Source organism: Xenopus laevis, chromosome 8L (genome assembly GCF_017654675.1).
Source record: "Xenopus laevis strain J_2021 chromosome 8L, Xenopus_laevis_v10.1, whole genome shotgun sequence".
NCBI lineage: Eukaryota > Metazoa > Chordata > Amphibia > Anura > Pipidae > Xenopus > Xenopus laevis.
The window spans coordinates 28840790-28864575 of NC_054385.1; the positions used below are offsets into that span (position 1 = coordinate 28840790).

General features: G+C 40.7%; 1 protein-coding gene across 1 annotated transcript; it reads right to left on the reverse strand.

The window, feature by feature from the left end:
* Positions 1-5895: 5895 nt before the first annotated feature.
* LOC108705659 (heat shock factor protein 3) lies at positions 5896-17047 on the reverse strand. Its single transcript, XM_041573891.1, has 7 exons — positions 16998-17047; positions 13700-13809; positions 10627-10748; positions 7833-7957; positions 7603-7678; positions 7201-7285; positions 5896-6393 (listed from the first exon to the last, which is right to left on the reverse strand). The coding sequence occupies exons 1-6, from the start codon at positions 17045-17047 to the stop codon at positions 7271-7273; spliced, it is 498 nt and encodes a 165-aa protein (XP_041429825.1). The 3' UTR covers positions 5896-6393; positions 7201-7270.
* Positions 17048-23786: the final 6739 nt, after the last annotated feature.

A 23786-nucleotide genomic window follows, 5' to 3' on the forward strand; every position in this document is an offset into this window, starting at 1 on the left:
TAGTGCAGACTGAGATAGAATTATAAGGGCAAAACCAAAAGGCAATGGTGGCAATTGCACAATTACACAAAGACAATGTTCTGCTTCTGAAAGATAGATGCTATTTTCTGCCCACCATTCTTTTAAGAAAGAAAGGGTCCTCTCAAGGGTTGAGTTGAGCTTTTTCAACCTAACTTACCATGAAGCTTGATACTTCCTGGACTATTAACCAGTCTTGTATAAGTTCATTGATCTGTTGACAGTTTTGAACCTTCTAAGTGGCCATGCCAAGGAAAAGTGTTTTGAGTCAGTATCTGTGATGGTCTCTCAACACACTTTCATATAGTTTGCTGTTTGATGCAGCCTTCGTTACTCATACATATAACTGGGAAATTAAGTATTTGTACAACATTATACATTGATCAGTCATCAATTTGGGATCACTGATAACTCTAAGCCATTGCCCTATCTCCATGATAAAGAAGGACATCTATTGGATGGTTTTTAGGTTGGGGTGCTCTGCCGTGTTATATTCAAAACATGTATAGAGGGTAGCTATGCAAGAAATAGGGGCCTCATTTGGGAATAGTGGCTGCATCATCAACCACAACATTTGCCCTCACTTCAAAATTAAAAGTGCCGTTTGCATATATGATATACTCAGGACTGGCCTCTCAAGCATTCTGTCTTCATAGCACATAAAATAGCAAACACCCTCATGTTAATCTCTATTTTAATCTCTTTTAATTACCCAGATTTACAATTAATCCACACCTTCTGCTACAAATGATACATTTTACCACCTGTTACATGATATAATTGAAAACATAAAATAACTCTCCTGTCCTATGACCTTAATTCAGTTTTTAAGTCATTATTATTATCGTTATGATTATTAATGCTGAGACCAGGGTGTATATTGCTGTTAGAAATGGCTTCTGTTTATAATTCAAATAATGTTTGATTTTTTTTGAAATCCAATGAGTGAAAATCCCTCTGAGAACCATCTTTGTTTTTATGAGAGGCAGAAAAAGTAGCTTAAATGCTATGAGATTTTGATTAAAATGAGGTGATAAGCATTCTGAAGCAAGGTCAGGAATTTGAAAGAATCTAGTCAGGAGTCGCAGTATAAACTTCTGTATGATTTAGAGCACCGATCAACAAACTGGTTTACCCATGAGCCACATAAAATAAAAAAGGCTAGAGAGCAACACAAGCATGCAAAAAGTCCCTGGTGGTGCCAAATATGGACTGTAATTGGCTAATGGTAGCCCTATGTGGATTGGCAGCCTACAGGAGGCTCTGTTTGGTAATACACATGGATTTTATACAACTAAAGCTTATCTCCAAGTCTGAAATTGAAAAATAAGCACCTGCTTTGAGAGCAACAGCTATAGGGTTGGTGAGCAACATGAGCCATTGGTTGGGGATCACTGCTTTAAAGCATTTGAAATTTTGAAGGCAAGTTATCAGAGGATTCACCCCAATCAGGCAGAACATGGCAAATTGTGATCAAAGCATATACAAACCTCATTATCAGAGTCCTGTGATTCCAACTGGTTCAAGCAATGACAATGATGGCTTTGTGCCTTAAGCATAAGACAAGAGACAGGACTGGAACTAGAGGTAGGCAGAAAAGGCCTAGAGCACAATGAAGGCTCTTCTGCCTACCATCCCCTAGTGTGGCTCTTCTGTAAGTCTGGCATACTGAATCTCCCCACATCTAATGTGCTGCTGTCTCACTCATAGGTTTGGTGCAAACTCACTTGGTTTGGTGCATAAGTGCATAAGTTGCTCACGTGTCGGAGGGGCTTGCCCAGCACTGCCAGAGGGAAAAGTATCTGTACACAAGTATGTATAGCATGGTCTGCATACATGGACAAGCTCATAAGTAGCAGCTCATAGTTAACAAGCAGCAACATCCAGAACACAAAGAAGATGGGGTCAGGGCAGGCTTTTTTATTGACCCCAGACATAAATAGTAATGATAATCATTGGATTATTTACAGATTTCCATAATGAGGTGGAAGGTGGAAACAGAGGAGACAACGGCTGAAGTGAATACTTTTCAAGACTATTCACCAAACCAGACTCAAGAAGCCTCCACTGGCTTAATAGGAAAATGCCATAAAATAATCCTGCACAGTCCTCCAGGGTCCAGAATGGGCAGGCCCAAATAGGTACAAGGGATGCTGAGAATTGCACTTTACTCTCGGTTCATTAAAAAGTCTCATTTGGTTTTTAAGTCTCCTAGTTAACAGTATAGTGATTAAGGCAAGCAGCTAATTTAGTAGATTTTTCCGTAATTTGGATCTTCATACCGTAAGACATTAAATAAACCCAATAGGCTGGTTTTGCTTCCAATAAGGATGAATTATATCTTAGTTGGGATCAAGTACAAGGTACTGTTTTATTATTACAGCGAAAAAGGAAATATTTTTAAAAAAATGTCAATTATTTGGATAAAATAGGGTCTATGGGAGCCAGCCTTCCCATAATTCTGAGCTTTCTGGATAACAGGTTTCAAGATAATGGATCCGATACCTGTACTGTTTTATTATTACAGAGAAAAAGGAAATCATTTTAATTATTTGGATAAAATGGAGTCTATGGGAGACATTCCAAAATTCAGAGCTTCCTGGATAATGGGTTACCAGATAGTGGATCCCATACCTGAATAGGATTGAAGTTACCATGCTAGCGCATATGTGGTTCTTAACAATGGCCCGTGGATTAGAAGAGATCATTAAGTACCCAGGACATGAATATGACGGTCCAGTTGTGCCACCAGAAAAACTGTACAGGACGCGTTTATGTTCTGCTAATGGGACGATTCATAGATCTATGAGCAGAGCTGATACATACATCCTACCCAAAACCTCACAGCTGTAACTACATGCTGGTGCCTCCATATTTTGTAGATGTACCCATATTAAGGGACCATGAATACATACTACAACTACTGTAAAAAGTTTTTATACTTTTGCCTGTTCTTGTTGGACCGGATCGGGGGCACTGTTTTAGATTAGAAATGTTTGGTATATCAATTAAAAATTATGCTGAACTTAAAAGTAGTTTCATAACTTGATCCATTCTATATGCAGTAGCTCTTTACCTGCCATAAATAGAACCTACAATACAGGTATGGGACCTGTTATACAGAAATCCGTTATCCAGAAAACTCCAATTTACAGAAAGGATGTCTCCCATAGATTCCATTTTATACAAGTAATCCAGATTTCCTTTACACATTACATTTTTGGCTAACTAACTATATTAGAAACATTTTTTATTTTGCATAGCCTATCTTTTTACCCAGTTTTTATTTTCACACTGAACTATTCCTTCAAGTTTAACTTTTTAATTATTTTTTTAACCAGCCTAATTGCTAGTTGATCCAAAGGAAGGCAAAAAAAAAAAACCCATCTGAAGCTTCAGAGGGGAATAAATTCCTTTCTGACTCCAAAATGTCAGACTAGCTCACTCACAATTTTCAAATATTGACAGCACCAGTCATGGATTTCTTTGCTTAAAATGCCTTTATTGAGACATGGGCAGGCCCAGATTTGTGGAAAGGCCACCTAGGCCTGGGCCTAGGGCGGCAGGATTTTAGGGGGGCGGTATGCTGCCCAACCACACCCATATTGGTTCAAAAACACTGGGGATGTGCTGGAGATACAATCATTTTTTAAATTTCTCACCATTGCTCCAGTCCAGATGATGAAAATTTGCACGAATAAAGGGGGGACAGGGGTGATGAACGACAGTGGGCCTAGGGGTGCCCACTATATAAATCCGGCCCTGGACATGGGCTCAGACCCCGATACACCTGGCAACGTTTCAGACCACCATCGGTCTTTTATCAAGCCTCCAAAATGTCAGACTAGTCTCTGGATCAACTTGTACTATGAACTATCTTCCATAACCCTGTATTCCCTCTCTTGCTAAGAAGCCACCCAACCCCTTCTTAAATTGGTTGTTCACCTTTGAGATAACTTTTGGTATGATGTCGAAAGTGATATTCTGAGACAATTTGCAATTGATTGTCATTTGGTGTTATTTAAGGTTTTTGATCTATTTAGCTTTTTATTCAGCAGCTTTTCAATTTACATTTTAAGCAATATGGTTGCTAGGGGACAAATTACCCTAGCAACCATTCAATGATTTGAATAAGAGACTGGAATATGACCAGGAGGGGACCTCGCTAGTAAGATGAATAATAAAAAGTAGCAATAACAAAACAATTGTAGCCTAACAGAGCATTTGTTTTTTATGTTGAGTCAGCCCATTTGAAAGCTGGAAAGATTCAGAAGAAAAAGGTAAATTATTATAAAACTATAAAAAATATATATTGAAGACCAGTTGAAAAGTTCCTTAGAATTGGTCCTTCTATAACATACTAAAAGTTAACTTAAAGGTGAACCACCCCTTTAAAGCTATCTAATGTATCAACCTGTACGACTGATTCAGGGAGAGAATTCTGCATCTTCACTGCTCTCACTGTAAAAAACCCCTTTCGAATATTTAGGCGGAACCTGTTTTCTTCTAATAGGAATGGGTGTTCTAGCGTCAGCTGGAAAGACCTACATAAACACAGCCCAATCACTAGATTACAATTATTTAACAAGGGTTCTTAGCAACAGTCCTGTTTTATATGAGAAATGGTTTTTACCCTATGGGCAATGACTCACGCATGTAAAGTCTTCTACATGTGGCAATTCCAAGATGCATGGATGTAGAGGGGAATAAATGACATTAGACCCCTACTTATCAATGCTTAAGTACAGGTATGGGATCTGTTATCTGGAAACCAGTTATCCAGAAAGCTCTGAATTACGGGAAGGTTGTCTCCAATAGACTGCATTTTAATAAAAATTAAATCATTTTTTCTTTGTAATAATAAAACAATACCTTGTACTGGATCCCAACTAAGATATAATTAATCCTTATTGGATGCACAATCAGCCTACTGGGTATATGTAATGTTTAAAATGATTTTCTAGCAGACTTAAAGTATGGAGAAAACCCCAGGGCCTGAGCATTCTGGATAATAGGTCCCATACCTGTACTAAAATCATTGTATTTAAATGTGTTCAGTGCAGCCCAACTGAAACCTGATTGGCAGCACTCTTGGCAATATTTGTTAAATAAATAAAAAAAATTACAGAAATAGAGAAAATAAATGTCTTTAAGGTGCTTGCACTTAATGCATTTTACACCCGACTACACCCTGACTACATATAAGATTTTTGCCCCTCAAATAGTTATTAATGAGAAACTTCTCAATGCCTGCTTAGATTATATCCACATGCCCAAACAGAACAGGTCATTTAGAGAGCTAGTCAATTCTGTCAAGCCATTCTTTTGCAGATAAATTATAACTGTGAGCTAAAGGCTTTTCTTTTGCCTTTAATTAGCTGCAAATGAAAACATCCCCCATCAGTCATGTACTAATGCAGACAGGAAGCCTTAGGAATGAGATAAGAAAGATTAGGAGGATGTGATAAATAAAATGACTGGAAAAGGCATAATTGGAAAAGATTGTTAGAAACAGGTTTATAATAGCAATGCTGAAACAGAGTCTACATCAAATTTCCTTTTGCACAGGATGGTCTGAAGATCCTCTAGGCTGGCATCAATGCAGTTCAAGAAGTCTTGGATCTCCTCTCTAAAAAAAAAGTTTCCTCGTGAGGCAACTTCGGGCGATTTCGGAAAACGAATCGCCGCGTGTGATTAGCGCAGGCGATTTTTCATTTTAGCCAGGCGCAGAGCGAGGGGAGGCATTCGGGGAGAAAAGTCGCGGCGATTAGTCGCCAGGCGACTAAAACTCCCCAAATCGCCCAGTGTGTCCCTACCCTTAGTGGCTGGTGATTTTCTAATATTCTATTTTAGCCCTATATGAAACAATAAGCTTTATTTATAAAGAAATTACTTGGCATGCAATCATTATTGTACATAACTGTACAGTAAGTTTAGTATAGAAAATACAACATTTCTAAGCATATTCATTTGTAGGCTTTTGTTGTTCTGTAATGTTTAAATATTTGCAACCTATATAATTTAAACATTTGCAAATTAAATCAAGACTGCACCAGGAGGATTTGAAAACGTTATGGTGGTTATGCATCCACAGACTGGCCCAATAGACTATAATAGAATAATTTTAAAGGATAACTTTCTATATTGTCAGAATACTGAAGAAATATAAAATGCATCAAAAATAAAGTTATATGATGCCATCAAAGCTCCTAGGATTTTTTCCCAGTACCGATGCACTTACTGGAGGTTTTCTAGGCTGGATTTAGGCAACTGCTTGGGAAGGTGTTCAAAGGTTCTTTCCTCAGCACTTGGGATCTCATGGATTACAAGGCAATTGTCAGTGGAGCTTCCAGGACATTGTGAAGATGGATTTCCCTGGGAATGAATTAAAACAAATTATGTGTATATACTTCACACTGAAGGCAGTTGAGTATTGGACAACAGCAGCTACGGAGACCAATATATTAGTAGGTGCAGATACTTATAGTAACCATTCAGATATCAGATTTTTATTTTGTAAACTTATATGTGGCTGGCAGTGGCAATTGCACAAACACATTTTAGCACCTCTGTTGACCAACATATGATTTATATTAAAAGAATAAGCATAACCAAATCTATTTTTATTAAAAGCATGAATATTTTCTCATCAACAACATGGTTTCTTCTCAGTGTCTTAAAGCCCAAAATAGGTGGGCAGTGTACAATAACTTGCAATCCAAAAGCGATTGATTCCTCAACATTTAACACAATTGAGTCAGGTCACCCAATGGATAACAATAATGCAGTTTAATACATTTCCACACAAGAAAACAATAGTACACACTAAAAACTCAAGACAGACACCTAGCTGGTAATGCCCTTGTTTTGCAAAAGCCATCTGCATAAAAGCTTATAAATCTTTGATTCGCCCATTTGCTGATTGGCTCAGACTATTTAAAGCACAGCAATCTTGAATTAGAGACAAAACAGCAAGGCATAAGAGACAACTTTTTTCTAATTTTGGTTCTGTACATTACCACAATGAATTTTAAATGAACCAACTCAGATGCAGTTGAACTGCAGACTTTCAGCTTTAAGAGTGGTATGGATGTTCTACTATCCGATATCTGTTGTGGGTTGGCCTGGAGAACTAGAGCAGCTCAGACAAGCAATGGGTCATAATCTCAACAACGTACTCACCTCACTAACTCCTCCTTCTGTAAGCTGCAGCATATTGCGACTCTATTTAGTGGAAGAGGACTGTGAAGCTTCAATTGTTAATGACCTGTAAATGGGGGGGGGATAAGAAAAAGGGTGTAAATGGTAACAAAACTTTAAAAGGGAACTCCACACAAATATAACTTACGTTTTTTGAAAAGTGAACATAATTTTAAGCAACTTTGCCATATACATCAATTAATAAATATGCAGCCTTTAAAGGATTTTTAATTGTTTGGAACCGTTCCCTAAAGCTAGCCCCCTGTTCTCCTGCTGATCTGTCGGACTACTTTGCAGAGCTGGCTGACTACCGTTCCTTTATATCAGCAGCCATCTTTCCTCAGCCTGCATCCTCCAAACCCCTCTCCTTCAACGAAGATTCACCTTTGGAAGAAGTTTCTGCTGTTGGCTGTGCTTCCTTCTCAGAGAAGAAACCTCCTTCCAAAGAATTTCATTTTCCCTGGAAAAAAAGTCAGTTGTCAACAGTCTTATTCATCTAATATTTATTGTAAACTGTAAATTATTAAGTTAGTTCCATTAATGTTTGTGTACACTAGTGTCACAAATGGTTGTTGTAAACATTCCATCTAGATAACCCAGCGTCACACACAAACCTCCTCATTGTATCCAACTTGAAATCCATGTTGGATTGTCCATCTTGAAGCACTTTTAATTCATTAATAACCTTCTGCAAATTGTCCTGGGACAGATGAGCATCTTCTGTTTTTACCGAGTCCACCTAGCAGAAAAGAAAATGATAAGTGTTGAAACATCAGGTGTCTTTTTCAACTGTAACGTTCGTTTTATTACAACTATAAAAAAAAAAAACAGAGGCACAGGACACAGAAATTGAAATGTCAGGGACTGCTGGCACTTGGGTGTCAGGTTTTGATAAATCGAAGTATAAAATACAGAAATAGCAGCCTGGTTCTGTTACTTTCTACAAAACTGACCATGTGGCAAAACATACAAGAAGTGGTACGACTCTTGAACAAAACACCTCCAAGAAATAGTATAACCTATACTTGCCTTTAAAGTATTTATATTTATAAGAAGCCAAACTTCACAGTAACAGTGGCAATATATGTTCTGGATCAGTAAGTCATAACAACCAATCTGCAGTCAGCTTTGACTGGTGTAGTGTTGTTAGAATAACGAAAACAAATATCTGATTGCTATAAATTTTACTTTACAGTAAAAGCTGAAGGTGCACCTGGACCCCACATATATATTGGGGAGTCCACCCCCTAATAATATTGTTTAGAATTTACAAAATATATGTTTTATATGATTGATATGGTTACAATTCCAGTTACAATAGAAACCTTCTTTGATCCTTATATTAAAAAGGTTTCACTTTACAATATGGTTTTAAAAGTGGAGCATTTGAGAATTAAATAACTGTCATTTAAAAAGGTACAGTACAACAGCTCCTCTACATCATGTCATTGGCAAGTGATAATAGAATAGCCAAGCTAGAAATAGAATTTATATATTCATGCACTTTATCTTTATCCATACCAAATAGCCACCAGGGTTCGAGGGACTGGGGTGTAATATTTGCCAAAAGGATAAGTAATATCTATTGGTGACATATAAAAAAAAAAGGAGGCCTATAATCTGCCAGTCTGGCTGTGGTTTTACTAGCAGCTACACAAACATTTTACTTAAGAAACACTAGTTTAGTCATAAATAGCAGTGTATAGGAACATGCTAGCTATACGCCATAAATAAAACTGCAAGGCACAACAGCATGCCAGTTTAGCAAATAGCACAGTGTCAAATTGCTTACAGTTTAATAGATTATAAAATCAATATTGGCTGTGTGCAACTAATTGTAAGCATCCCTGAAGAGCCCATAATTTACATTAATGTAGAAATGTTAAGTTCCATTGGCAACCCTTAAATATTAAGCAGCCCAAAACACTTGAAACATTTCCCACTTCCAGTCACATACCATTCTAATCAATAGGAAATGTGTTGCTCAATTACATACTACAATGAACTAATTGCTCAGGACTGCTGTCAGAAGAGGCATTTGCATTATGACACTGCCACCAATAGGAAATGCTGCTGCTGACAGTTTTGATCATTAATGCTCTTTCTTAGATGACCAAAATGCTCTATGTGCAGTTGGCTGTAACCTGTCTTGTTAAGGACTACTATATGATTTAACAATCACATGTTTATATATACATAGAAATACAGGATTTGAGCTGTTTTCTCTATTCGTATTAATTGACCAAATTTCCTTGATAATGCAGAGTAACTTCGATTAAATAAATCACTTTATTGAAGTTAATTCACTCTATTACATAGCGATGCAATCCCCATATAAGACACAACAGAGAAAAAAGTTGCCATCTAAAGGTGGCCATACACGGGCCAATAAAAGCTGCAGACAGACCGAGTCGGCAGCTTATTGGCCCGTGTATGGGGGCCCCCGACGGGCTTCCCCGATCAAGATCTGGCCGAAAGTCGGCCGGATGTCGATCGGATGGGGTTAAAAATCCCGTCGGATCGCGGCCGCATCTGTTCGTTGATGCGGTCCCGCGATCCGACCGCCCGTTTGCGAACGCTAGGATCCGATCATTGGGCCTAGGGCCCACGATCGGATCAGCCCGATATTGCCCACCTCAAGGTGGGCATATCGGAGTGAAATCCGCTCGTTTGGCGCCATGTATGGCCACCTTAAAGGCCTGGTACACTGCAGTCATTTTTGTTAGCTGGTGAAGTTGCATTTGCAGAAGAGGAAGTGAGAGAAACTGCAGCTCCTCTCAAAGCTATTTAGAAAACACTTAGACTCAGAGGGGACCTGTCATCCAGACATAAAAAATGTGTATAATAAACAACCTTTTCAAATTAAACATGAGTCCAATTTTTTTTTAAAAAAAAATAAATAAAGCAACCGTTTGGTTATAACCATTATAAAGTTATTTAAAAATCTTAGCAGTCAATCATATATTATCTGCCCCGCCTCTATGTCGTAGGCATATAAACAGGGCAGGCAATTATTTGCACTTTCTAAATGTTACTGCACTCTCACATGCCCCCTCCCTCCATAATTGTTTAGCCTGTGCATGGGCATCAGTTCCCCCAGTCTGACAAATAAACAAGATTTAGGGTAGAGGCAAAGCTTGCCTCAATAAGAGTGTCAACAAAATGGTGACTGCCTGCTTGCTGTGAATTCCAAGACTGATAGAAAAAATAGTTTGTGTAAAGTAAATTTGGTTTGATCAACATTGTAAAAAAAGATTTGGAATCATATATTAGAGTGACAGGTCCCCTTTAAGTCAACTCCTGTCTTAAACTGAATGCTGTTCAGTGTACAAGTATAATAACTACTGTTTATAAGAATAACATAATTACAGATAGTACTCTGAAATGAATACCATAAGCTGACAATACCTTACGCTTGATGTGTTCCAATAACTCCGGTCTCCCTTTTTTAAAGAAAGGATGCTGGAACTCAATGGCGCTCTCAGATTTTACAAGACCGTTCTCCAAACTCATCACCTTGCGGAAGCCATCTGTATAGAATATAATACTCAAAGAGTCAGACTATAAATTCAGTCTGTTTCAGTCTCTCTACATACTCAGAGGAACTAATTATGGGAGTGTAATGCTGAAATGTGGTCAAAGGAAAAAAAGGAGATAAAAACAAGAGGAGGAAGAAAAAGATCTTAATAAGGATGGAATGAAATTAGGAACAGAGGAGAGAAAATAGTTGTCATATGTAATAGGGAATCTTGTGCACTTGATGCAAAATGTGTTTCATGTATTTCCAGTAAATGTCCAGGGAAATGCCTCCTTGAGTCCATGCCATGGAAAAGACATTTTTATTTTCATTCCTGGGACCCTTTCTATTAGTAGAATCGAAATTACCAACCCTTAGCATCGGACACATGGGAGTTCTTAGGGTTTCAATGTAACCCTTTTTTCCAGTGCCTGTTACTACTAATTGTCAATGTAAAGGAGCTAACCTATTATGCCCATTTGCACTGTACAGTGTAATATAAGGTGCAGTACAAGGTGGCCAGAGCCTGGCATAGGCAATATAATGGTGGTCATAAACTAAGGAAAGATCACTCATTTTCAATACAGATATTTAGGTATAGATATACAGGTAGAAACAATAGAATTCTACCTGTATCTGACAATTCAGCAGTGAACACTGGCCAATGTTCAGGCGCATCAAAATTTTCTGACCTGGCTGATAAGCGGCTGACTGATATCCAAGTCTTTTGCCAATATTGGTTGGCTCGTCTCCTGACATACAGCCACTGAATATCGTATGAAATGAGAATATCTTTAGGCCTTTAACTTCAACAGATTAATAAATCCCTTGCTGCACTGTATATAGAATGTATAGATGAATATATATAGAACAGGGCTGTCCAACTGGCGGCCCGCGGGCCACCCCCTCATGTGGCCCTCCACATCAAAATCTGCCTGCTGTGTCGGTTTACCATATGTAAAATTTAAAAGGTATCACTACAGAGATTAACTGGCCCCTGCATTGTCTAAACCTCCAATTCAGACTAATCCCCTGCATTGTTCACACCTGTGATCCCCCTGTATTGTTCACACCTGTGATCCCCCTGTATTGTTCACACTTGTGACACCTCTATTATTCACTCCCCTAAAGGCCTGTACTGTTCACACCTGAGACCCAGACTGAAACTGTCCACATTGTTCACCTGTTCACACTTTATTCAAAATGCTAATGGGGCACCAGCACTGTGTCACTGTATGTAGCACATTTTAGACTGGTCCTGATTCCTGTCTCCTGCTCTGTTCTGCCTTCCATATGCTCCCTGTGTGTGTGTCATACTTAGGTATTTGTTCTGGGGGTTTGTTAGCAATTGAAAATTATTGTTAGTGGCCCGTAAGGTGTTTAATCATATGCTGGGGTACTGTATAATACACAGGGGAGGAGGAGGCATATGGATTTATGGGTATGTCTTAATATGAATTAGCTTTTTGCACATATGGGTGACATCCTTGCCAGGGCAAGCACAAGGTCATTTGGCACCCTAGGCAGAGCTTCAATCAGTGCCCCCCTGTCCTGCATTACCATTTCCCTCCTTACCATGATGGTTTTAAATAAAGAGAGCAAGGACGTGTACAACACTTTTTCATTTATATTACTGCTCCCTGTACCTGTACCAGCAAGCTCAGCAGCCATCCATCATACAGCCCTCCTGCAGCCATCATATTGCCCCCCAGTCTTTACCTGTGTCAGCAGCAGCCAAAAATAAATCTGATCACATCATATTGCCCCCAAGTATTTATGTACCTGTGCCAGCGCCCAGCAGCAACAGCAAACATATGGCCCCCCAATCTGTACCTGGCTGTGCCAGCAGGAAGCTTCACACTTTACAGTAATAGAAGAATGTCTTCAGTTCAGTGCAAATGTGCAAGGCTGAGAGCAGCGAGAGCCACATCAAGCAGCCCGCCAGCTCTCTGCCTCTCTCTGTCACCCAACACATCAGTGACATCACTGACGCGTATACGCACGTCGCACTGCACCGCACAGAAGGAGCTATTACTTGCTGGCAAGAGGGAGAAGGGGAAGGAGACGGATTCCACCCAACTGGGTGACCATAATTACTGAAACAAATTATTAAATAAACGCTTGAAAAAAAGACAGCCGCCTACTCTGCCTACCCCTAGTTCTGGCCCTGATCACTGCAGTGAGCACCAACCATTTGGTTTTTTGGTGTGCTATTAATGTGGACATGGTCTTGCGGTAACATGGGTATGGTTTAAAGTGGGAGTGGTCTAAAAACAGGGAGTGGCTAACACTGTCTTCCGTTATCGGCCCTCCACCATGTAGATTGGAAAAATTCCGGCTCTCTGTACCATAGAAGTTGGACAGCACTGATATAGAATATATAGATGCAGTCTCGGTACTTTGCTAACTGGTAACACAGATTGCAAGCTTTTAAATATATAACCATGTTTGGGACCTGTGGTATTCCAGATAAGAGATGTTTCCGCTATTTGTTTCGCCATACCTTAAGTTTGGCTAATAATCATTTAAACATGAAATAAACTAAATAGGATTGTTTTGCCACCAATACAGATTCATGCAGCTTAGTTACATGAAGTACACCCAACTCCTGAATGACGACAGAACAAGGAGAAACAGATGCTGAGAGAGGAATGGTGAAGATAAATTTGATTATTTCAGAAACGGTACAGAATTTTTAATTGATTGTATATAGAAAGTTTCTGATTTCAGTATGGTGAAGCTTGTATTAAATTTTCATTTTCGCAATAGTTCTCCTTTATTTTTAACAGTTTTTTTAGTAGACATGGTATGGAGTTTGAAATTACAGAAAGTCTTTGTCTTGAAAATGCCAGGTCCCAAACATTCTGGATAACAGGTTTCATACCTGTACAATCAAATCCCTGACACCCACTGAAAATATACCTATAGTATTAAGGGGCAAATTTAAGTCCATTAAGTACTTACACATATTAAGCTGCTGAATGAAGCTGGACAAATTGCTGTGCTTGAAGTATCTGGGAAGGATCTCTTTGGTAAACCGTTGCTCATCCAGTATGCTGAAGGTCTGTCCATTTCTGTAAAAGAACATAACAGATATACACAATTTTGAAAACATGTCTTGGATAAATGAATCCAGAAGACATTGTTATTATGCTTCACACAGAAAAAGGGCTGACATCAATAATCATGTGGCTCCATAATACTAAGATAACATGGTCCTCTCACCTGGGCCCTGTGTTGTGGGAGGGCCCCACCAACAATTAACATGGAGCATGAAAATACATGTTCCTTGCACCCCTGTCAATCCCTAAATATACTCACGGACCTGCAAAATGGGCCCCCCTCTGCCCTACTAATATCATTTTCCAGACCATGTTAGTCCCTGCCCCACTATGGCGGATCTGCCATAGCACAGGGTTGTGGTTGCTATACTCAACATCCCCAAACAACAAATTTTAGCTGGAATAGACAGAAAAATAAAATCTATAACATACATAATGGCAAGATATAATGATTTGTTTCTTTCTTGTGCTGAAAAATAGTGATTTGTGAGAACACCACTTGATAAATATGGTGATTGACATTACGCTCTGCCAAGGTTCATATTCCATCTGCATGTTAAAGCCCAGGTTTGCTATACACAAAGCATAAACCGGATGCCTAAGATGTGGGAGTGATGTGACCAAGTTAATATGTAAATATTATTGTTCTTTTGGTTAGTGGGTTCTGAGTCAATATTTACATGTGTATTGGTTAATGCCACAAATGTATGATTACCAGTGGAAGAGCCGTTTCTCAGCCTGCGCTAAATACAGTTTTGGGATCTGTCATCCAGAAAGCTCCCAAATTACAGAAAGGGTATCTCCCCATAAACTCCAATTTCAATCAGATAATTCAAATTGGTAAAGCCTATTTCCTTAGTAGTAATAATAAAACAGTACTTGTACTTGTAATACAAAACTAATTCCTATTGGATTCAACACAATCTATTAGGTGCTTTAAAAGTTGTAAATAATTTTTAGTAGAGCATAGAGATCCAGACTTTTAAGGACAGAGGTATGCACAGTACAGTAGGGGCCCCGAGAGGTCTGAAAAGAAAACAGCATGTGAAGCAGGAAGCAGAGAGAAAATGATTAGCTGACAATAGAAAATAATTTTACATAACCGGAGCAATAGTTCCAAGTAACTGAAAATTCAACTCAGGTCAATCACCTGGGTTGCTGTATAAGACAGTCTGTACAGCAGCCATCAGTTCAGTACATTAAACAAGATTACCATCTAGGTTTGTGAAGTGCAAAAGGGAAACCCCTTAACTCTATGTTACCACAACAAAGTTGCTAAGCAGGACAAGGTCACTAAATTACTCATTACCACTAAATGTCGGGGACATCTGCAGCGTTTGGCCCACCTCCTTGGGAATGGATAAATGACTGGGGATAAACGTCACTGATAATCCCCCATGTGTCATTATCCTTAAATATAATTGGGCAGAAAAAGGCATCTAACTATTGGCTAGGGTCAGGACTGGTCATATTGGACCCCAATGCCCCTGGCATGCTGGGCAGGTGGTGGCTACATGGTGAAGCAGAGTAGAGAGGCAGTGGTGTAGTGTATGTGAGGGGAATGGGGTAGTGCATGGTGGGGAAATTAAGGATGGTTTACCTTGAAATCACCTTTTAAGTATGTTATAGAATGGGAAATACTAAAACTAACATGCAACACACCAGCTTAAAAGGGATACTTCTTTAAAAAAGAAAGCTCAAACTGGTTTTGTTGAAAAAAAGTATGCTAGAATTGTTAAGGCGTTTCCCTAAAGGTTTTTTTTAATATCACTATTGATCTGGTTGCTGGCCCACACCCTAGCAACCAGAGAGGACCTGTATAGAAAGACAAGCAATTAAAAGTAATACTGTAGCATCATAGAACATGAGGTTTGAGGTTCAGTGGTCAGTGGACCCAGATTAAACAGACTGTTTTCAAATGCATTCTGGAAAGAAAAAGAATAGGAAGGCAGATCACCTATAAAATAAAAAATGAAGACCCAATTAAAATGTTGCTACACTTAGTCATTCTATATAATATTGGGAGGAATCAATAGTGAGCTTTCCCTATTTATATAAAGAAGGGGGTAAATACAGCCATAAAGCCGACAGCCCCAGAGAAATCTCACAAAATAGCAGGTAAGAAATACGATTTACCCAGCAGACTACATTGGGGTCTCCAGTCTGTGGCTCTCCAACCTGGACTACAGCTGCCAGGAGGGACCATCACTGATAATGAAAGCGACAGGAGGTGAGGGAGATATAGTTTAACAAGAGACAAGACACGCGTCACTGACTTGGGACCTTAAAGGCAGGAGGCTTAACAAATGCACTTTACCGTGTTCCAAGCGATCATGTCGCCAATTAGGCCGGGTCCTTCATTAAAACCCAGAGCTTGGTGAGAAAAACGGGGCTGGGGTCGGCCCCAGAGAGACGGACGGCTCCTTCATGCTGGTACCGAAGATGGAGCACACAGGAGCAGTAAAGAACAGTCTAAAAGCCCCAAGCGACAACAAGCAACGCAGCCCAACACAAATATGCAGACTTCCGGGTAACTCAGGCCCACGCCCCTCTAATAGAGAAAGCCGATGATCATTGGCTGCATGCTTCTGACAAAAACAAGTGACGCTTGCAATAGCTCAGTGCATAATTAGCTGGGACATGAGCGTGTGGAATGTGAACTATGGCGCGTGTGTTTCAAACTGGAGCGGCGTCCTCTTCCTAATATAGTTGCTCAGTAGACGTGGTGTTTATCTGTGAAAGCTATTTTGTGTGACCGCTCGCTGCGTCGCTTTCATAGATACTTGATTAAAACACAACTATAAGCAAAATAACGTTGCATGTTGACTGTACACTCATTCAGCTGTATAAGTTACCCTTGGTTACAGTGGGGGTGCAGTGTCGTAACTAAGGACCTCGCAGTGCCGGCCCTAGTCCTTAAGGGCCACCACTGCATTTTAGAGTCACCCTGGGCCTTTAATGACAGCGCGGGAAGGAGAGGACTTGGTGGATATGTCACAGCCAGAGAAGCAGGTGCCGCTCCTTCAGATACAGGGAAGGAATGGGGAAAGGATTCCCAGCAAACCTGCTGCAATGTTAAACAGCGGTCTCTCCTCAGGCCACACCCGCCACGCTTCTCATTGGTTCTTGTAATAGGGAACGGGCCACGGTACTCTAGCAGCCTCGCACTCCTCTACTACCCCCTGGAGTAGTATTATTACGTCGTGGAGCGGCCACTGTCTCGCCGCTGTTCGTATCTAGATGTGCGCATCGTGCAGGGCACCTCCCTCGACCGCTCACCTCAACTGTGCCAACTAATAGTACTGAGGTGGAAAAGATCTAGGCCTATTGAAGCGGAAGGGATTATTGCTCTCTAAATCCATTTACTAGTGGATAAGGAGCTCTGCAAAGTCTGCGTGTAGAAAGCGCTGGCGGCCATGCCGTTCCACTGGCGACATCATTTTGCCTTTCACGCGCACAGTACTGTTCCCGCCTTTATGGACTTCCTGCCTCTACCCAAGGGAAAAAAAAGTCTAAAAAAAATAAATGAATATATGTGAAAATTTGCAATTTTTTCCATGAAGCAAAGTGGGACAGTCACCAGGGGACGTAACTACAGAGGGGGGCCCAGGAGTTATAGGGAGCCCCACAAGGCCCTAGTTCATATATGATTTCATTAAATATTGTGAAACAGGTCACCCTCTTAGACATTTCGGTGGCACAGCAGATTTTTGACCCAAAATGTCTGAAATTGAGTCACTGGAAAACGTGAGAATGCTTGAGAGGGACAGCGAGGACTGGTACAGAGCCCAAAATCCACTAACTCCCGACCCTACATATCGCAGTCCCATTGGCATGCCGGCGTTTGTAGTACTTACATTAAACTTGGCAGTCGGGAAATGTTGTTAAACAAAAACTTACATTACCCAACATGCAATTGTGTTTAGCTTGACACATTAGGGCAAGAAAAACTTTGGCTGGTTCCAAAGCTACAAAACCAACAAAGCCCAAAAAAGGTAGCCAAAATCCTTACCTTGGCTAGTTTGTACTTTCAAAACCAGGGCTGGCGCTTTAAATTAAGTAGCCCAATTTGGCTGGGCATAATGCCAACCTGGCAACCCTGACCAAACTACACAAAGTTTTTTGGGAGTCTCCATAATTGAGACGTGACGGATTTGGGGCATAACAGGCGCGTGGTCAAATTATCTGACATTGCCTGTGTATCGAAATTGCTTGTTCCGTTTGCTCGCAGCACCTGTGACCTGTCGATAGTTAAATGTTGAAGTATACAATGAGTAAAGGGCTATGCGTATTCCCGCTGAGTGTTATTATCACCCAACTCTACCAATTTATATAATCTCCCAGACCAAAATAGTACAAAAAGCTAAGCATTATCTGAAAGCCACTTAAAGCCAGTGTGGGAGGAGAATCATATTCAGGCAGGCCCTCATAATGGACCTCCAATGCTAAAAGAATTGGGCCAATTAAAAAAGTAAAACTCTAATCTATAAGCGACAAAATACAAATAGCCTTTATACATTCATGCATTTCATAGGCTTATGATTACATGCTCTCCTCAGGCCTGAAAAAGTGTAAGGCTATTTGTATTATTTTTCCTGGCTGAAATAGATCCTACCAATTTTTTATGTCAAAACTTTGCGTCTCGCAGTGGCGCTCCGAGTGGGGCTCCTGAATACTCCTCTAAAAAGCCTTATGCATAGTAATCATAGCCTTAACTTTGTTCCTTGGTTGTCTGCCAATTCCTCTGAAAAATGCTAATGTGTATTTACATTTATAAATTGTGCCTGAGGGCTGTTGTACATAAAATAACTGATTCAGTGGGTTATTCAGTTCTGCGTCTGTGCCATACTGCTATGTATTCTGAGGGGTATTATAAATGGTAATCGCCATCTTGTGCCATCCTGCATTAATTCTGGGGGGTACTATACATGAACTTCCCCTCTGTGCCCATCTTGCTATGGAAATTTGGGGTACTATTACTTGAAGTGGCGCCAGGTTTATGCACATTTTCTGCATGCACTTTTCCTTTGGTTCTCTAATTCACATTATCTCTATTCTTTATATTTCCCTCCTCGCTTGTTTGGGATTCTCTGTGGTGCAAATATTCCCTCTGGGGAAAGCACTGTGGCCTGTGGATAGCAGGTATAGTAGAGATGGTGCCTATAGAGCAGTGGAATAATAGTCTCTGGAACGGGAAGTGGCTGCTGCGGATAGCAGCTATATAGTGACGGAGAGATGCGTGCCTATATTAGCAGTGGGATAATAGACTCTGCGAAGATACGTGCTGTGATAGCAGTATAGTAGGGAGGAGAGATGGTGCCTATGGGGTAAACAGTGGCGGATAATAGTCTCTGGCGCAAGAGACTGTGACTGTGGGATAGCAGGTATCAGTAGGGAATATGGTGTCTATAAATAGGCATTGGAGATAATATTCTCTGGGAAGGACTGTGACTGGGAATAGCAGTACAGTAGGGAGAGATGGTTGTCTATAGTAGCAGTGGGGATAATAGTCTCTGGAATGTACTGTGACTGTGGGATAGCAGGGAGAGATGGTGCCTATAGGAACAGTTGATAATAGTCCTATGGAAAGGACTTTGAGATGATGCCCAATAGCAGCAGTGGAGGATGAAAGCCATGTCAATAAAATGATAACATTGGAGCTTATCAGTTATGTATCCTACCATGTATTTTGTAAAGGAAAGTAGGTCCATGGCAAGGATTTTTTTAATTGTAGGCGTCATAGGTCAATGGATTGCTGCATGTAAAACCACATTAGCTTAGCCAGCGGCTGACCTAACATGGGAAATGCTAATGCTATATATATATAATATAATGATATATATATGTATATACTATACTATATATTATATTTCTGCAGATTCAGCCCAGCCCCACATGCTTAGTGTGTTTGAATGCAGTGAGAGAATGAGGAAGGGATTTTCTGGAGTTCTGTTGCCATCGTCTACTTTCAGATTTTCAGCACGGCACAAATCTCCACCTCCCATTCCTTTATTAGGACTGGTTATTTTTTGACTGAAGGGACTTTAACCTAAATGGCTCTTATTTGTACAGTAGGAAGTGCTAAATGTTAACTAGGTGCAATTTAGAATTAGAGTGAAGGTAATTTGCTTAAGAGTCTACCTTGACTTGGTGGCAGGCTTAATAATTCTTTTGGGCGCCCAAAATGCTGTTATTATTTTTGACTGTTTCAGCTCCCATGTCTGTGGTGGCCTTGTACTGTGGGGGTGGGACCGCCTATGATTTGATTGTTTGTCATTAAACTCCTTTAAGGGATCAACATTTCCAGGGCAAAAGTCGGCAGTATGTAAAACATATTCTGCGTGAGAAAATTTTTTGGAGTGGACCCTTTCTCCGCTGCATTAAGCTGTCACCAAAACCCGACACAACTTTGGGAAAAGCCTGGCGACTCAGTAGTTTGGAGCAATAAGGCATGGGTACCCCATTTAGATTCGGTAGAATGTGTACTTTCCAAAATTTATGGGTTTTGGGGGTAAACATATATTTCTGTGTTTTTTACCCCACAAAAATGCAGTCAATGGTGTGATCTTTCATAGCTGAAGTTAACCCACAGGACTATTTGTATGCACTAACTTCATTTTGGGGCCTCTAAATGCCAGATACTTTGGTAAACCTATGAACAATGGCCACCAAACTGTTCGGAGGAACCCTGGCAATCATATTTAGGGTGCTTTTTCTTGGTGCATAACGATACATGGGTGATATGGTGCTGAGAAGTTGAAGCTTTGAGGCAATTTTCAGATATTTCACCAAAACCGACAATTGTGGCAAAGCCTTGCGACTCAGTAGTTTGGAGCAGAAAGGCATGGGTAACCCATTTTAGATTCAGTAGAATGTGTACTTTCCAAAAATATATGGGTTTGGGGGGTAAACATATATTTCTGTGTTTTTACCCCACAAAAATGCAGTCAATGTGTTGATTTTTCATTAGATGAAGTTACCCACGGGACTGTTTGTATGCGCTAACTTCATTTTGGGGCCTCTAAATGCCAGACACTTTGGTAAACTTATGAACAATGGCCACCAAAATGTTCAGAGGAACCCTGGCAATCATATTTAGGGTGCTTTTTCTTAGTACGTAATGACACATGGGTGATATGGTGCTGGGAAGTTGAAGCTTTGAGGCAATTTTCAGATATTTCACCAAAACCGACAACTTTGGGAAAGCCTTGCGACTCAGTAGTTTGGAGCAGAAAGGCCATGGGTACCCATTTTAGATTCAGTAGAATGTGTACTTTCCAAAAATATATGGGTTTGGGGGGTAAACATATATTTCTGTGTTTTTACCCCACAAAAATGCAGTCAATGTGTTGATTTTTCATTAGATGAAGTTACCCACAGGACTATTTGTATGCGCTAAACTTCATTTTGAGGCCTCTAAATGCCAGATACTTTGGTAAACCTATGAACAATGGCCACCAAATTGTTTGGAGGAACCCTGGCAATCATATTTAGGGTGCTTTTTTTTGGTGCGTAACGATACATGGGTGATATGGTGCTGGGAAGTTGAAGCTTTGAGGCAATTTTCAGATATTTCACCAAAACCGACAATTTTGGGAAAGCCTTGCGACTCAGTAGTTTGGAGCAGAAAGGCATGGGTACCCATTTTAGATTCGGTAGAATGTGTACTTTCCAAAAATATATGGGTTTTGGGGGGTAAACATATATTTCTGTGTTTTTACCCCACAAAAATGCAGTCAATGTGTTGATCTTTCATTAGCTGATATATTATTCAAATTGCAGGTGAGTGATTGCTCACCAAAGTTAATCACATCTCAAAGGAGATAATTAACTGATTAAAATACAACTGTCACTTAAATTAAAGTGCACTTAAATATGGAGTGTGAGAATTGTCTGAACAGAAACCAGGTCTGGGGATACTGAGCAAAGTACCCCATCTATTGCCCACTGGTCAGCAAATTCTTTCAACCGACCAGTAAACACTGCTTGGGTGTACTCTGCTCGGATGCGGGAACGCACCAGCACTCGGAACAAGACCTCTGCTGGCAGAGGATTCCCACCTTCCAAACATTGCTTTCTAGATTTATGGATGACTAATTTAGCTAAAGCCAGGAGCAAGTTGGAGAGAAGGTCTTTCTCTTTATTGTCCCGGGATACTGGGCGTCCAAAAATATAAACATGAGGGGAAAAGTGTAACCAGAACTGCAGGTAAAGCTTCCTCAAAAGAGCCAATAGAGGTTGCAGTCTGGCACACGTAAAATAAGCATGAAACACAGACTCTCCTTTGCCACAGAATGGACAAGCAGCTGGGGAGTCTGTAAAACGAGCTAAATACTCTCCTGTGCTCAATGCACCATGCAGCACTTTCCAACTCAAGTCTCCAGTTGGTCTAGGCACCAAACTGGAATAAAGAGCTTGCCACTGAGGTCTTTCACCCTCATTAAGCACACGTCTCCAGATGGTATCATATCGGGAGATGAGGGCAAGGAAGTGTACAGTGTGAAGCATTAGAGAGTACAACAGCTTTCTTGTTATATCATGAAAGCGTGTCAATGGAAAATTCTCCAACTGGCTCAAGTTGGGGGAAGGAGGTGCTTGGGGGGATTGACGGGTTTTAGGTGCTATTATTATGTCTGGAGGTGAGGAGTTCCAAGGTGGACGTGGCTCTCCAGAATGTAAAACCCCATCAATGAAGGTGTGAGAATCAGGAGAGATTGTGTCCTTGATTTCCTTGAGAAGACGGTGTGGAACCCTAGTGGTGAGGAATCCCATGCGTTGCATAACTGCTTGAGAGTCCACCCAATCTGATTTCTCAAAATCCAGGAGATCTCCAACTCTGGTTAACCGAGCCTGGCAAAGGCGACGTCGGATGCTGATGGATTCTAACATCCTAGTCTTAAAAGATGGATTGTAAAGTAGGGGCTCATTTAGAATGTCTTCCCCTTCAATGGCTCCTTGCCTTAACACGGATACCATGCTCCAGGTTTTTAGCGTGTCTTGGTAGTAATCCGGCAGGGTTGAAAGGTTTCTTAGGAAACCCTCAGGTTCAATTATAAACAATTGCCGGTCATATCCCATATTTCGTACCTGGCGATAAAAACTCGATGCTAGAGTACACCACTGTGGAGAAGGATCTGCATACAAGTATCTCTGTATTTGCTGGAGACGGAAGGTGTGCACTTGAGAACGTATACACACGACTCCCTGCCCTCCCTCTTTCAACGGGAGGCTTGAGACACCTGCAGAAACCCAATGCTTTCCTATCCAGAGAAAGTCCAGTAACCTTCTCTGGATCTTAGCAATGAATTCTTGGGTTGGGCTAAGACATATCAGCCGGTACCAGATCTGAGAGGCCACCAGCTGATTAATCACCAAAGCTCTCCCCCTCATAGAAAGTACTTTAGCAAAACCCTTCCACTTTCCAAGGCGCGTTAGAACACATTCCTCAAGTTCAATGAAATTCTGTGAGACAGGATACTCCTCAGCTGATAGGTAGACGCCTAAATATTTAATGATTTTTCTCTCCCACGAGATGTCACGAAAAGCAGGAGGCAGGAAATCCACCTTTAGAGAACCCTCCAGAAGGCCTGAGCTCTTGGACCAGTTGATCCGGGCAGATGAGGCAGCAGCGTAGACTTCTTGACACTCTTGTGCCCGCTCAAGATCAACTAGGTCCTGGGCCACAAGAATTACATCATCAGCGTAGGCTGAGAGAACCACCCTCATGTCAGGTTCTTTGAGCACCAGTCCCGTGAGCCTTTTCCTTAAGAGACACAGGAAGGGCTCAATGGCCAGCGAGTACAGTTGTCCCGACAAGGGGCATCCTTGCCGAACTCCTCGTCCAAAGGCCAGAGGTGCAGTCAGAGACCAGTTGATTTTAACTAAACACTCTGCAGAGGCATACATTGTTTTCAGGTAGCCCACAAACTGTGGGCCAAAGCTATAGGCTTGCAGAGTGCCTATAAGATATTGGTGATCCACCCTGTCAA

What these genes read in the sequence shown, in the direction of transcription:
- LOC108705659 (XM_041573891.1), bottom strand. Translation starts at nt 17,047, where the DNA reads ATGCGCACATCTAGATACGAACAGCGGCGAGACAGTGGCCGCTCCACG. An exon ending in GACAGTGGCCGCTCCACGAC is followed by an intron (nt 13,810 to 16,997) that starts GTAATAATACTA and finishes GTTCTTTTACAG; the next exon opens with AAATGGACAGACCTTCAGCA. An exon ending in AAGTTGGATACAATGAGGAG is followed by an intron (nt 7,679 to 7,832) that starts GTTTGTGTGTGA and finishes CTTTTTTTCCAG; the next exon opens with GGAAAATGAAATTCTTTGGA.